This window comes from Scylla paramamosain, chromosome 44 (genome assembly GCF_035594125.1).
Source record: "Scylla paramamosain isolate STU-SP2022 chromosome 44, ASM3559412v1, whole genome shotgun sequence".
Classification (NCBI taxonomy): domain Eukaryota; kingdom Metazoa; phylum Arthropoda; class Malacostraca; order Decapoda; family Portunidae; genus Scylla; species Scylla paramamosain.
Window position 1 is genome coordinate 1,481,689 of NC_087194.1, and position 10,826 is coordinate 1,492,514.

The 10,826-nt window shown below is 37.2% G+C and overlaps 1 protein-coding gene across 4 annotated transcripts in view; it reads right to left on the reverse strand.

Moving 5' to 3' along the window:
* Positions 1-528: 528 nt before the first annotated feature.
* LOC135093906 (tight junction-associated protein 1-like) overlaps positions 529-10,826 on the reverse strand; it is a 15,288-nt gene continuing 4,990 nt past the window's right edge. For 3 of the 4 annotated variants that reach the window (XM_063993565.1, XM_063993568.1, XM_063993566.1), the window contains 3 exons: positions 10,556-10,639; positions 9,705-9,849; positions 529-9,250 (listed from right to left, as the gene is read on the reverse strand). In XM_063993565.1, coding sequence (XP_063849635.1) covers positions 8,193-9,250; positions 9,705-9,849; positions 10,556-10,639 — 1,287 coding nt within the window. In that variant the 3' untranslated portion in view covers positions 529-8,192. The remainder of the gene's footprint in view (positions 9,251-9,704; positions 9,850-10,555; positions 10,640-10,826) is intronic. The other variant, XM_063993569.1, reaches the window with a different exon arrangement.

The following is a 10,826-nucleotide window of genomic DNA, read 5'->3' on the forward strand; positions in this document are numbered from 1 at the left end:
AAGAAGATGATGAGGAAGAAGAAGAGGAGGAGGAGGAGGAGGAGGAGGAGGAGGAGGAGGAGGAGGAGGAGGAGGAAGAAGAAGAAGAAGAAAGAGAAGGAAAAAAATGAAAAAAAAACTAAAAAGAAGAAGAAGAAGAAGAAGAAGAAGAAGAAGAAGATTAGTAGAAATTAACAATAGAACCAGAAGACGAAAACGAAGAGAAGGAGGAGAAGGAGGAGGAGGAGAAGGAGAAAGATGAAGAGGATGAAGAGGACGAAGAAAGCATCAAAACACTAAACGACCACCACCATCACCACCACCACGACCACCACCACCACCACCACCACGACCACCACCATCACCACCACTACCACGACCACCACCACCATCGCCACCAGACTTTCACACGTAGAGAGACAAGAAAGTGGACTGTGTCTGTTCAAATGAGTTTAAAATTTCACTCGTCTAAGAAAGAGAGAGAGAGAGAGAGAGAGAGAGAGAGAGAGAGAGAGAGAGAGAGAGAGAGGGGTAAATAAAAATCCATCATTCATTTGTAGCATTTATGGAAAGAAAGATACAAAAAAATCATAGTATTCCTGCCGCTGGGTCGCTTAACACTGACGGTCGCCATGTCATCCTAAATACGACCCTAAAATATTTATTCTCATTCATCTTTGTTACATTTCAGTTACTCAGCCTGTCATTCATATAAGAAATAATAAAATAAATAAATAATGAACGCAATGTTTATTTATTTATTTTTTTTCTTATTACTATTATTTTTTTTATTTATTACATTATTCTTTGTCATTCGTTACTCCACAAATGATAAAGATGATACAAAAATAAAATAAGATGAAAACGAAATTAAATTGAAAGAGTTAACAAATTGAAAAGTTTACATCGATTTTTTTTTTTCACCATTATATCGTTATTCATTTCATACAATTTCACATCTTTATTCATTTATTTATATATATACATTACACTCACCCTTTCATTCACTATTAAAAAAAAAATAAAATAAAAATAAATAAAATCACAAACCTAACTCCTTTTCATCATCATTCATTTATCATTATTCATTTTATTTGTGTATTTACAATCATATGCCTGTCTTTTTTTTTATCATTCATTATTTATTCATTCTCAAAAAGCACCATGAAAAAAGGGATGACTGAAAACGGGAAGAAGAAGAAGAGGGGGGGGGGATGGAGAAGGGGGGGATGTAGGATAGATAGTTTGATATGCATTATTCATTGTAGCATCTGGTATGTACGTGTATGTATAGTCATTACTTCATTTACATTGTACAATATATATATATATATATAATTCTTCCTCTTCTCTCTTTATCATACTTATCATCTACTTCTATTTCTATCATCCCTCACTTATTCCTTATTTATTTCCCCATTTCCCATTACCCTGATATTCAACGCAAACCCATTCCCCATTCACTCTTTCCCTGCGATATGCTAAAAAAATTTTGACATCTGAAGCAACGTAAGAAATCTTTATAACCGTCTACAAGAAATAAAGGAATTAGAAGATATATTGCAATTTCTAGACAGTACAATGTTTGGAAGTGACCATAAAACGAGAGGAAATGTCTCAGAATGGTTAGTGATTAAGGAAAGATGTGGTAAATAGCAGTGAAAGGATTAATAAGTAATTTTCTCTTTCTATATTAGCGTAGCCTCATTACTGACTAGGCTTGTTTCCCCTACTCGCTCACCCATATGAGAAGAGAAGAAATTAATATGCTAATAACTAATTTTTCATCCCATATAGCGTAGCCTCATTACTGACTAGGCTTGTTTCCTCTAAAATACGGTAATAAGCCATTTCTCTTTCCATATAACGTAGCCTCATTCATTACTGACTAGGCTTGTTTCCCCTACTCACTCACCCATACAATAAATAAATAAATAAATAAATAAATAGATAAATAGGCTTGTACCTCGTATTCTCTCATTCATTTACTTATAAAAAAAAAAAAAACTCACAGGCTCGTATCCCTACTGCCATTTGTTACCAACTACGCAAAACAAAACAAACAAACAAACAAACAAATAAACATTCGATTCATCCTTGCAAGATAATAAATAATAAAAGTAAATTAATAAGAGCTTTCCCGTTTATTATACTTTTTCTTGTATTTATCATTATTATTATTTTCCATCCATTTCCATCTTTCTTCTGCCATTTTCGTTCCCATCATTTCTGAAAAGCACATATCCCGTTTTCTATTTTCATATTTAAAACTGCTAATTCATTTTTCATCTGTCACTTAAATATTATCTTACAAATAAATGCTTTTTCAGATCCAACCCGCTACTTTAATCTCTCTCTCTCTCTCTCTCTCTCTCTCTCTCTCTCTATGTGTGTGTGTGTGCGCGTGTGTTTGAGATTCTGCTGATGTAGAGTGAAAAAAGGAGAAGGAGGAGGTGAAGGAGGAAGAGGAGGAGGAGGAGGAGGAAAGATAACAGAAAAAAGAAAAATACGGAGAGAGAGAGAGAGAGAGAGAGAGAGAGAGTTAACCAGTATATATTTTCACACAACTGAGTCAAGCATGTATGTATGTATGTATGTATGTATGAGAGACGAATAAAGACAAAAGAATTAATTATAAACATAGAGAGAAAAAAAAAATTGAGTGTTTGATGTATTTCAGTGTTGCCGGGAACCCAGCCAGCCAGCCAGCCAGCCAGCCATCCAGTCAGCCATTCATTTATTACTAAAACACACACCACTCAAGTAAGTCTTATTTTGCACTGTATTATAGCCATATTGCAGTTTTTACCTAAGTCCACCCTTCCTTTCAAACCGTTTTCTATCATAATAATCTCCGTATTCTTCGCGATTGACCATACCATAAAAGTCTCCGTTTTCTTCCCGATATAGCAGTCTGCCATCATAGTCTCCGTTTTCTTCTGACATCACACACATTGTTCTTTTCTTCATCTCGGCTCGAAATATTGTCTTCATCTTCTCTAGTCTCTCACAATCAAGCCTTAACGTTTTCTCTCCAACTTATCAAGCACCAACTTAATTATCTCTTCACACGTGAGACAAAATCTTTTCTTCATTCTAACACAAAAAATAATCTCTTCTTCATTTTCTCTAGTCACTCACTATTAAATATTCCCGTTTTCTCTCCAACTTATCAAGCACCAACTTAATTATTTACCCATACGTGAGACAAAATCTTTTCTTCATTCTAACACAAAAATAATCTCTTCCTCATTTTCTCTAGTCTCTCACTATCAAGTTTTCCCGTTTTCTTTCAAACTTATCAAGCACCAACTTAGTTATTTCTCCTTAAGTGACTCAAAGGTTTTTTTTTCGTTATTCTCTCAAATATACTAAGTTTATAGTGTAGTTATTCTCACATTCGAGTTTGCTTCCGCTTTCTTTCCATTTCATCAAACGCTGACCACTTTCTTTCTTTCTTTTTTTTCGTTTTCTTTCTTTTTTTTCAACTATATCAGTACCAAACTTCTGGATCTCGCAAAAATTCACGTCATTCTAATAATAATAATAATAACAATAATAATAATAATAATAATAATAATAATAATAATAATAATAATAATAATAATAATAATAAATCACGAAAAAAATTCTAATCCACAACTTTTCTTCCCCATTAATAATAAAAAAATAAATAAATAAGAAGTAAAATACATATAAAAATAAGAAAATGTCGTCACAATAACAAAAAAATCGAGATAAATAAATAAATAAATAAATAAATGAATGTATAAAATTTCACGTTATATTTCCCCCTTAAAATAAATGAATAAACGAATAAATAAATAAATAAATAAATAAATAAATAAATAAATAAATAAATAAGTAAATAAAAAGCTGTCCACATTTCTCTCAACACACATTAATCAACATTCCTTAAAAACTCTCTATGTTCTTCCCAAAAATTTACAATCTCGAAAAATGTACAAGATTTCTCTGCCAAAAAATATTTACAATCTTGAAAAATTCATAAGATTTCTCTGCCAAAAATTTTACAATATCGAAAAATTCACAAGACTGTCAAAAAATTTACAATATTGAAAAATTCACAAGTTTTCACCGCCAAAATATTTACAATCTCCAAAAGTTTAAGATTTCTCAAAAAAATTCACAAGATTTCTCTCCAAAAATTTACAACATTAAAAATTTCACAAGATTTACACACAAAAAACAGTAAAATATTCGAGAGAGAGAGAGAGAGAGAGAGAGAGAGAGAGAGAGAGAGAGAGAGAGAGAGAGAGAGAGAAGAAAAAACTAATTAAATTCTTTCAACACACAGTCACATTTTAAAACACCAGCACATCCACACTACACCAAACCCAACCATGACAACCCCGCAACACTACAACACATTTCAAACACACACAAACACACACACACATAAAAAAAAAAAAAAAAAAGACATAATCAATTGGTGCGCTTGGAAAAGTCTTACTACACACACACACACACACACACACACACACACACACACACACACACACACACACACACACACACACACACACACACAAATACAGTCCACATTTCCTCGTAAAAAAAAAAAAGAAGTGAAACACCATCAAAAACGACATTTCCAAACATTTAAATTCTTTTACATGTCAACCAAAAAAAAAAGAAAAGAAAAAAATAAAAATTTTCACACACGAAAACAAAAATAAATTATTACCCACATAAAGAGTAAATAAAAGAAATAATAGCAACATTTTCCTTAGTTTTTCCCCTTTTTTCCCCATTCCAACTTCCCTTAAAAACTTTCCCTCAGTTCTGTTAAAAAGACCGAATACCCCCGGACACCAAACATGTGCTTCCGGTCACACAAACCCTTCACAAACCCATAACATTATTTTAACACTACTACACTCAATTTCCCGGCAAAAAACACCCGTAAAAAAATACAAATCAAAAAGACACGCCATGTTTCCCTAGGACACACCCACAATGCCTTTTCCAAACTACCAATACCACAAATTATCGTACATTGAATACAAAAGAGAACAGATTTACCTTATATTAAAAGTTGCATTATACTTTGTCCCTCATTTTTCTTGTATTAATCTTTTTATCATGTTTTTCGTCTTTCATAACATCTTTTCTTCGCCATCTGTTGGGAATAAAGTGAAGATTAGTTACATATTTTTCTTATTTTTTTTTCTTTACTTTTTACTTTTTTTTTTATCATGTCTTGCCTCATTTCCTGCTTCTGTCTCCTCCCTTCTCTCTTTCTCTCATGTTTCTCTACATGTCCTCTTTAAACACTTGACTTCTTCCTTTCTTCTACATTTTCCTCTCTTTCCTTGCCTCTCAGTCACGAAGCATCAGTCCACAGTCTTAATTCAACATTTCAGTGTTTTTTTTTTCCTCTACAATCCCTAGAGAGTGTCAAGTTTACAAGTATGGCAAATATTTACGAGTCTAGGAAACTTCATCCCTCTGACTGCCACCTCCTGCATCTTTCCTTCCTTACCAATCATTGAGACATCGTTATTTGTTCTACAGTCACCTTCAATCATTAAACTGGGTAGAAATTGTAAGATCTATACTTCCTAATCCCCTCCTTTCTTGTTTGTGCTTATAAAAAAAAATCATGCGTTACTTCTTGTGCCGACTTTCGTGCCGCGGGGCTTAAATGCACTATGGGAGCTTGGCAAACATACGTATCTAACTTAATTCCAACTTGCTATACGACCTAAACATTATTACTTATATTTTTTGCATAAGACCAACTCCTGTTTTAATATTTCTGACTTTACAGGTACGTTCGCTAATGGTAGGCTTGTGTGGCTAGGCTTCGTCCACTTATTCTATTATTATTATTATTTTTTTTTAAGATTCTTTGGGACCTTCGAGAGTAAAGCCTTGCCATCTATTGCTAGCTTCCAATAGATTTTTAAATGAGTTACGTAAGGTTATAAGCCAAGTACAGCACAGCATTTAACCCAGTCTTCCCAATGTACTCAAATAACCACTTCTCAATGTCTCTCCCCACTAAGCTAATCTTCCCAGTACCCCTCCCACTTAGCCAGTCCTCCCTAATGCATCCAGTCTCTTCGGTGCCTCTCAGTCAATACCACCCCAGTCAGCCTCCCAGACGTCCCACAATGCATCTGTATCGTGACAGTGTGAAAAAGTTTGCTAATGTAGTGTTGCTTGCACCTCAGAAAACGGGCGTAGCGTAGGGGACACTGAAGCATTTAAGCGTTTTCTTCACTAAATTTCTAGAAACACTAAATTCTTTACGTATTGTGTTGATTAGCACCACATGGGGAGCGAACCAGTAGGTGGGTGGAGGGGGGAGGGTGACACACGCACGCACGCACACACGCTTGCACACGCACACATACAAGTGGGAGTTATGTATGTGTGAATGTTTTGTGTATATTTTTTTCTTTTTGTGGTGAAGTGTGTGTGTGTGTGTGTGTGTGTGTGTGTGTGTGTGTGTGTGTGTGTGTGTGTGTGTGTGTGTGTGTGTGTGTGTGTGTGTGTTAGAAAATGGGATGTCATAGAAAATGGTCTCCTGTTTACATGATTGTCTTCATAAATATTTTCTTGGTGAATTGTGGAGAGAGAGAGAGAGAGAGAGAGAGAGAGAGAGAGAGAGAGAGAGAGAGAGAGAGAGAGAGAGAGAGAGAGAGAGAGAGAGAGAGAGAGAGAGAGAGAGAGAGAGGGTAAAGAAAATAAGAAAGAAAACGTAATGTGCATGAAAAAACTGATAAAACACAAGAAAACGTGAAACTTGAGTACAGAAATCGAAGGGAAACTAAAATAATTAACAAAAAAATACACAGCTTGGATAAATATAAACTATATTGAAAGAAAACGAGAAACTTGCACAACTAAAGAAAGAGAAAGCAGGAAAGCAAAATAACAAAACACACATTGGATAAAAAAATAAAAAATAAAGGAAGGATAGACAAAAATATGTATAGAAAAAAAAAAAAAGGAAATATATATATATATATATATATGAATTATGTACACAAGGAAAGACAAAGGAAGAACAATAATAAAATATATGTATATATATCTGTATGTACAAGTAATCTATACATCAGAAAATGGGGGAAAAAAATAATAAGCTTGCAAATAGAATATAAAAAGTAGGAAAGGCGTGAACAAAAAAATAAAAAAATAAAAAAATAAAAAAAATAAAAAAGCTTGCAAACAAAACAAATACAAAAGATTCCCATAAAAAAAAGAAGAAAAAACATTAAAAGAAGAAATAAAAGCTTGATAGATGAAAATACAAAAGTTTCCCATAACAAAAAAACAGAAAAAATGGAAGAAATAAAGAAGAAAAAGCAGAAAAACAATAAAATAAAATAAATAAATAAACAAAAATAGTCTCCCATTGAAAAAAAAAAATAATAATAATAACAATAAAAATAAGTAGCAAAAACCCCATAGACGAAATGCTAAAGTCTCCCATTGAAAGAAATAAGGAATACCAGAGCTCCCCATAAAACAGCACATTTACAACACAGAAAACAGAAGTTATGAATAACATAGCACAAATAGCTGTAAAATATAGAACATAACATTGCCTTTATAAATTAATGAATCTTGGATGCAAATGAGACTGAAAGGGTGAAGGATGAAGGGTGAAGAGTGAAGGGTGAAGGGTGGAAATTTGTGAATGTGTATTGTATTATAATTGTACGGTAATTAGGGTGACGAGTGTAATCTAGGGTGTAAATTTGTGCTAGGGTGAGAGTTGGACTGTTTGTGTGAGTGTGTGTGTGTGTGTGTGTGTGTGTGTCAGGCTGCACAGAAACATGTCAGGCCGAGTGTGAGTGAGTGTGTGAGAGTGTGTGTGTGTGTGTAAGAGTGAATTAGTGTGAAGGAAAGTATGAAGATATAATTTAGGGTGTGTATTTAGTGTTTTAAGTGTGTTTAGGGTGAGGGAAATCTTAGATCTGCAGAGTATTTAGGGTGAAGGAGAAAACTAGGGTGAAAAGTAAGAGTTTCTTGCATCACCCTTAAAGAAATCTCTCCCTGAACTGCCAGGGTGGTAGAAAAAGGGTGAAATTTCATCAGGTAGCACGTAAGGGAGTTCTAGCATGTATTACGGTGTGACAGCATTCAGGGTGTGTTTAAGGGTGTAACAGCATGTGTATTTAAGGTGTAATGATGTGTCAGAGTGTATTTAAGGGTGTATTTCAAGGTGTAGCTGTCTATAGTGTAGTTTCAGTGCTTGAGCTGGTGTAGGTGCTGGAGGCAATGACATCAGAGGGCCAGCAGTGTTGTGTCTCCCTGTGGGGCTGTGGGGGGGACCGGTGGATGGGGGGGGTGAAAGCATCGTGCCCCGGGGAGCGCGCGTTGAACTGCAGCCTATGGTGGTGGTGAGGCGTGGTGGAGGTCCTGTGGTGGTACTGGTTGTGTCTGTTGTGGTGGTGTATGGATGTGGTCATGGTGGCTGGCAGGGTGGAGGGGGCAGGGTGTGCGGCAGGGTGATGCGCCGCCACACCCTGCCTAGCTATGCCATTCCCAACACCACTTGATGGGGAGCTAAGAGGCGACTTTAGCACTGCCACAGTCCCACCTGATCCCACTGTCACTGCCCCCCTCTCAACCCTGGGGCTATCCACTGACCCCTGTGACCTGGCAGGCTTGGGGGGGAGTGAGAGCCTTCCTGGGGACTCCTGTGGGGAGGTAACATTGCTTGTCTCACTCTCGTAGCTCAAGGAAGCACTCACGAGGGAGGAAGGCGTGGAGGGGGAGCCAGAATCCTGACCTTCGGCCGGCCATTCCCAAGCACTATCTGGTGATGCTGTTTTAGGTGGGTGCCCTGGGCTTTCCTCCTCCACGTTCCCCATGACCTGCGACCTTGCCGGCTTCCCGTTGACCTCCGCTGACCTGTCGGTGGCGTGTGAGGGCGGTGGGGCGCGTGACGAGTGGTGGCAGTAGATGCACGTGGACTGTACCTTTCCAGTTTCACCAATGTAGGAAGGAAAGACTTGTGTTCCAACATCCACCACACTCACTCTGAACACCGGGCTGCCCCCTTCCTCCTGTGGCAACGAGAGTGGTGTGTGAGGGGCATGTGAAGCGTCCCTGTTGCCATTAGGGTCATCATCCATGCCTGTGTTGCCCGGTGGAGTGTGTGTGTGTGTGGAGCCACAAGTACAAGTGGAGCAGTGTTGTCTAGCTCGCTCTCGCTGCCTCTCCTCCAGAACTGCTGCCATTATAGCTGCAGAAACAGCATCTACTGGCTCCTCCTTGCTGCTTTGCTCTGTGGGTAAAGAGAATGACTGAGATTGCAACAGGAAAGGAGATAGCAATGTTGACTCAAGCTAGAAGAAAAGATAAGGGAAGATGCACGAAGCCACCAGTCCAATGTGTGGGATATTTGTAAACATTCTGGTCTGTCATTCAAAATCTAGCATCTTAAAATAGAAAAAAATTGGATGTGAGGCTGCGTTTTCAAGGGTTTCAAAGGCTGTGGAGGAAGTTACTGGGGTTTTCAAGGGTGTTCTCTATTTTTGTGATGGTTTAACAGGCTCTGGTGGAAGTTACAGGGTTTTCAAGGGTGCTTTCACAACTCTATAGCAATTAAGAGGATAAAAAGAAAACCACTTAACTATCAAACACAATCAAACAATGAGAAGCTGCAACAACCGTTCATCCCTATACCCACAAGTCCCCATACAAACCACACCTGCCCCTCCCACACACCTGCCACACACCTGCATATTTGTTGACAGAGTAGACCATGGCTGTGGGGGGAAAGGTCGGGATGGGCACCTTAATGACCTTGACCTCTGGCTTGGGGGTCTCCCGGGGCTCCTTGGCTAATCGAGACTTGGCCTTTCGTTGCAGGTCCATGGGAAGCTGAGGAAGGCAGTTACGTTAGGTTAGGTTAGGTTAGGTTAGGTCAGATTGGGTTAAGTTTGGTTAGGTTAGACTGGGTTAGGTTGGGTTAGGTCAGATTGGGTTAAGTTTGGTTTGGTTAGGTTAGGTTAGGTTAGGTTAGGTTAGGTTAGGTTAGATTGGGTTAAGTTTGGTTAGGTTAGGTTTGGTTAGGTTGGGTTAGGTTAGGTTAGGTTAGGTCAGATTGAGTTGAGTTAGGTTAGGTTAGGTTAAAGTTAGGTTGGCTTAGGATAGGTTAGATTGGGTTAGGTTAGGTTAGATTAGGATAAGTTAGGTTAGGTTAAGTTAGTTTAGTTTAGGCTGGGTTAAGTTATGTTTGGTTAGATTAGATTAGGTTAGGTTAGGTTAGGTTAGGTTAGGTTAGGTACAAGATCAGAACACACAGAGCACTTAGCTTGTGGTTAGATTACATTTGGTTAGGTTATTCATTTATTTATTTATTTATCTACTTTTTTTAATGCAGCAGAAGCAATGACCAACAACAACAAAAAAAATAAATAAATAATAAATAAATAAATAAAATAAAATAAAATAAAATAAATGAATAAATAAATAAATAAACAAATAAATAAAAAAAAGGCCAATTAGCTACAAAATTAAACTAAGGTGAGATTAGACTAGATTAAGTTATGCACAAGAGCAGGAAGACGAGGCACAGACCACTTACCGAGTCCAGCTTGTGGGCGGCATACTTGTTAGGATTGCACTGCAGGAGTTGGATTGCCAGGTTGAGGTCATTGTGATACCGATCCTGGAATGGTGTGCGTTTGTTAGTATGTGTGGTCAGGAATGGTGTGCGTGTGTGTGTGTGTGTGTGTGTTTGATCATAAGTGTACATATATTTAAAGAGAAATTGAATAAACACAGATATGATAACAGGATGAAATAAGCTTTATCTGAACCCTGTACAGTACATACACACACACACATACACACAC